At 40.3% G+C, this 5,253-nt stretch overlaps 1 protein-coding gene across 1 annotated transcript; it reads right to left on the bottom strand.

Moving 5' to 3' along the window:
* Window positions 1-223: 223 nt before the first annotated feature.
* On the bottom strand, window positions 224-1,790 carry LOC147642346 (U-box domain-containing protein 17-like). The gene has a single exon (XM_086805510.1). The coding sequence runs from the start codon at window positions 1,591-1,593 to the stop codon at window positions 715-717; it is 879 nt and encodes a 292-aa protein (XP_086661636.1). The 5' UTR covers window positions 1,594-1,790; the 3' UTR covers window positions 224-714.
* Between the last annotated feature and the right edge of the window lie 3,463 nt (window positions 1,791-5,253).

Below are 5,253 nucleotides of genomic sequence, written 5' to 3'. Positions count from 1 at the left end.
GTGTATGAAAACACATGAAACTCAGATGCACATGCCACACAAATACAAAATGAATTTAGTACAAACAATCCAGAAAACCACATACAACAACTCCACAACCTCACCCCTTCATATGAAGTCGTCTTGCATGTTAACTTGAGTGCGTGGCAAAAATGCCTAGTTTGAACACAACAGCTATTACATAAAGCCGAATTTCAAACACTGCAAAGAGAAACAGGAGACGTTTACAGAAAAGCAAAGCAAACTTTACAAGATAACATACGGTACACATACTCTTCTTGTTAGTGGAAGCCAAGGGTAAAGGCTCCAAAAATGTGGGCAAGCAAAGTCCGTGCAGAAGGGATTGGAAGGAATGGGAAAATCCACATACAACTCAAGCGCTTGAAAATGCTAAAGTATGCCCATTGCTCTTCTTCATTGCACCAAAGCTTTGACATCCATCACCACAAAGCACTTCAACAGTATTACCTATAATACATGATTTTAGAACTTCATGACACTAGGTGTACACCATGTTATCTGAAGGTTCACAAGCATCACCAAAGGGCTGCTTCAAAAAATCAGAAACCTTGGATGCACACACACAAATATATTTATATGACCATCCTTGCCCTCTGTTGGTCACTGGGAATGTGTATAAGACACCTTGCCCTTGTCGGTTAATCTTGTTCTATGAAGCTTTGAAGCTTTGTGTATGTATGTAAGTATCCATAGTCACATGCCCTGGCTAACAATAAGAATCTGCAACAAAGCGCTTGCCTTGCTCTTACCCCTGGGTGATCCTGACGTTAGAAGTCTTGCGAGTGAGCGAACACACGAGCTTGCATCGAGAACCTCCTCAACCACACGTGTCCCTCCACTCTTGCAGAGATTGAGGAGCGCAGATGTTGCATTCTCTTGAGCCCTAGGACTACCTGTATCCAGTAGATCAACAAGCAAGGGGATGGCAGATGCCTTATAGAAAGCATCTACACTCTCTGGACAACTTGCAGCCTGCGCCAGGACGGCGAGGGCATCCTCTATGACCCCAGATTTGCTCTGCAGAAGCAGGAAGACGAGCGCCGGGATGGCGCCGCTGCTGACAACACATGGCCTGTTATCAGAACAAATGGCTATGTGGAAGAGAGCTTTGAGGGCATCCTTTTTACCTCGCGGGGATCCTGTGCGCAGCAAATTGAGTAAGGCGTCGATTATGCCGGATTTCTGGCCGATGAGAGGCCTGTGATCTTCCACAACCATGATGCTGAAGAGGAGAGCGGCGGTGTTCTCTTTGGTTTCCATCGTGTGGCCAGATGTGAGGGCATGCAGGATGGAATCGAGAGCACAGGGGGCCTGCACAATGAGGGCCTTGTTGGCCTCGCAGATGGAGAGATTCAAGAGCGTGGTGACTGCGTTTTCCTGGACTTTGTCATTGGAAGAGGAGAGGAGCTTGAGGAGCAAGGGCACCGCACCTGCTCTGGCGATGGCGAGCCTGTTGTCCGTTTCATATTTGGCCAGCAGCCTCAGCTCCCGGACGCCCTCCTTCTGCTGTTCCACGGACACCGAAGCGAGCTTGGAAACGAACGGAATGACGGCCTGGTACTTCACATCCATCAAACGAACAGACCGGGCGAGCGCTTACAGAAAAAATGGGGAAACCCTAGCACGGAGAGATGGGAAAATTGCAGCAGAAACAGCAGAAATGGGGAGGATTGCAAGGGGAAGAAAACCCTAAGCCTGTTTTTTTGCAAGGTAAGAGCAAGAAATGGAGAGAACCCGGTCATGGCAAGACAGTTCCGTATACGAGAAAGAGAGAGAGAGAGGGAAGGTGTTTTAAAACTTTACAGAAAGAGAGACACGTATTGAGGTTTACACGTGAGAGATATGGGCTTGGAAGGAGCTTTACACGTATTGAGAGAGAGAGCCCCTCTCTCTCTCTCTCTCTCTCTCTCTGCCCTTCATACCCCCGGTGGAAAAGTGGAAGGAGCTTTACACGTATTGAGAGAGAGAGCGTTACACGTATTGAGAGAGAGAGCCCCTCTCTCTCTCTCTCTCTCTCTCTCTTTCTGCCCTTCATACCCCCGGTGAAGAAAAATCTTATAAAAAAAAAACACCTTCATGGACCTTCCTTGGCTGTTATAGGTCTCCTCTCTCTCAGTGTCGGCGGAGTGGTTTAGGCATCAACCTTCTAATCGATGGACCCCAGGGTCAAGTTCCATGCCCTTCACTTGGTTGATGTTGGCGTAGTGGTTTAGGCATCAAACTCCTAATCGATGGACCCCAGGGTCAAGTTCCATGCCCTTCACTTGGTCGATATCATATACTTTACTTTGGATATGAAATTGAAAACCAATCTCTCTCTCTGTCTCTCTCTCTCATATGTAAAGACTAAAATTTTCCAGTGTATAGTGGGTTTTTCTTTTCAATGTTCACTTCAATACTACACCTCAAGGTATTCCACCTTTTTATTTCCCCCCCTCTATGCATCCTTGTTAACAAGCTATGATCACTAAATACATTTCAACACATACTGCCTTGATCACTCTATTTCCCTTGTTCTCATTTCAAAATCATACAGGTTGGCCTTTATAATTGTGAGATAAATAAGTAATCAATTAAAAATCCTTGCCTATCCTATGGTTATCTAGCTATTCTAATTGTTTTTTTCTAACCAAAGTTTCATACTTGGTAAGTTGAGATTTCCTTATAAACTTTGCTTGTGACCACCTCAAGATTTACCACCCCTTTTGGGGATTTAGGTGGAGTAGTTAAGCAAGTAATAGAAGCTAGAGTAAACAATGTTCAAAATGTGATATGCAAGAAATAATATGATGCACGATGTAATAGAATGTATCACGATCCAATGGCGGCTATTGCATTGCTTACTTCTTGACCATTGTTGGAATGTAATGAGCTGTAACCTTCAAAAACACATGAAGTCATGGATGATGATATTCACGATTGACTTACTTCCCAACACTGTAAGAGCTTAGAGAAACAAAAAATAAAGCATCTACATCCACTAATATCTCTAATATTCACGATTGACTTACATTGTAAGAGCTTAGAGAAACAATAAATAAAACATCGATATGCACTGACATTGGGGTGCCCACTAAATAACTTTTTTAAGGGTAGGTATCATACATGCTATCAACATCTCAATCTACCATGCTTTGAAAAAAAACATAGTTTCCTATGTCGAAGGATCATGGATGCGTTATCAAAGGAAATCTGAAACTTGAAAAAACGCAAACTTACAATTTCACATGACTAGTGTTTGGGAAAGGGTAGCTAGCTCATCCTTCATCAGATTGAAAATCTAAAATGACTTCTTGTTGAGAGCATGTCTCTAGAAGGAATTGATCTAGTTGACAAAATTGTAATAATGCTGATTTGTAAAAAAAAAGTACCACTACTTTCAACATCTTTTTGGTTACATGAGAAATCAAGAGCATGTCTCCAGAAGGAATTGATCTAGATGGAAAAATTGCAATAACAGTGATTTTTTTTAAAAACAAAAGTATTTTTATTTTTAACATTTTTTTGGTTACATGAGAAATCAAGAGGAAGAAATGTGTACGCTTCTTAAAAATAAGTTTTCCCAATGCACATATGATTCATTTATAATTTTACAAAACGTAGCACAACACGTTGTAATGTTTGGGCAATGTAAACTCATGAATCATTGATTTATACTTTCCGTGGTAGATTTTTCTTCAATCATGAAGCGATTCCTGAGAGAGTTCCTTGAAGTTAGGCATGTCATTATTAGGGCAAATTTGCACACTTGGAAGTAGTTGTGTTTGGGTAGAGCATTAAATAAAATAAACCAATAGGACAAATTTGCATGCTTGGAAGTAGTTGTGTTTGGGTAGAGCTTTAAATTAAATAAAACAAATCAACAAAAACTTTTCTGAGGTGGCAAAGTGGACCCCTAGTACTTGAAAGACTTGAAGTTGCTATCAATTGTAAAATTTCGTGCTTTGAAGTGCGCAAAAAAATGTATTCCACAAAAAGTGTGAAACCTTTATGTGAAATCACGAAAACAAATAAGAGTAACTCCCAAATTTTAAAGTTTTTTCTTTTGCAACTTATCTGAATTTATGAGTTTTGAGGCCTTCAATCTTAATTTCTATAGGTCGATGCACAAGTTGAGGGAAAACAAAATGGTGAGAATGAAGATATAACAAATAATGTATTGTACTTTTCTTGTTTATATATGTGTTGGGATTGTAAAAAGTCAAAACTTGTATCAAAAGTGGTTGGTTAGAAAGGTAGCTTTATGACTTTATATATGTGTTGGGATTGTAAAAAGTTTAAACTTGTATCAAAAGTGGTTGGTTAGAAAGGTAGCTTTATGACTTTATTTTGGATAAGTTTTAAGGTGGCCTCTTTATGCCCAAAAAAGTGTAAAGGTATACCTTCCTTTATTGTTGTACCTTTAGGAAATATTGTCTCATTGTTGTTAACCTCCCTTTATTGTTGTACTTGTAGGAACGGTTGTCTCATTGTTGTTGAGATCTCTCTCTCTCTCTCTCTCTCTCTCTCTCTCTCTCTCTCTGTGTGAAACATCATACAAAAATCACACATGAACAAACAACCATAGTCTAAGCTTGAATCAACACTATAAAAGCATGGAGATGAACAAAGATAGAGAGAGCACAACACAAGACCAAGAACAAAACTATTGGGTACAATGTCCCCCCTCCCCAAGCAGGAGTGGATCCATTACCTAGGTATTTAAATATTATACTTCTAAATTCAACCCTTGGGGCCAATAATAGTGTGAACATCCAAAATTAGGTCTGTGCTTTTACGAAAATAACAGTAACCTTAGTGCTAAGCACACTTGCTTAAGCACTTGAAAATAAATACGAGCCAATACACACATGGCATAGATACAATATGCATCACTTATATAAATATAATGCCGCATTAAAGCCAAAATAAGGCATGAAAGCAAACCAATTACTGAGACTGGCACACGACCAACTTAAAAACAATGCTCTATTTGACACCGTAATATAATGCCGCATTAAAGCCAAAATAAGGCATGAAAGCAAACCAATTACTGAGACTGGCACACGACCAACTTAAAAACAATGCTCTATTTGACACCGTAAAGGATGTTCACGTGCTATATACAAACCATCATTAATGCAACACCTTAGTCGGGCGCTTATCTCACCAATGTGCTATACACATAAACCATCATAATGGAGCAGCTCATTCGGGCACCATCACATTGCTTATTATCACCTATCTCACCAA

This window comes from Cibotium barometz, chromosome 1, assembly GCF_041138505.1.
Source record: "Cibotium barometz isolate CiBa-2024 chromosome 1, ASM4113850v1, whole genome shotgun sequence".
Lineage (NCBI taxonomy): Eukaryota > Viridiplantae > Streptophyta > Polypodiopsida > Cyatheales > Cibotiaceae > Cibotium > Cibotium barometz.
Note: the sequence above shows the minus strand (reverse complement) of the source record. Positions and strands in the feature narration are given on the sequence as shown.

Bases quoted from the DNA above. Each gene is read 5' to 3' on its own strand.
- LOC147642346 (XM_086805510.1), bottom strand. From the start codon at position 1,593: ATGGATGTGAAGTACCAGGCCGTCATTCCGTTCGTTTCCAAGCTCGCT.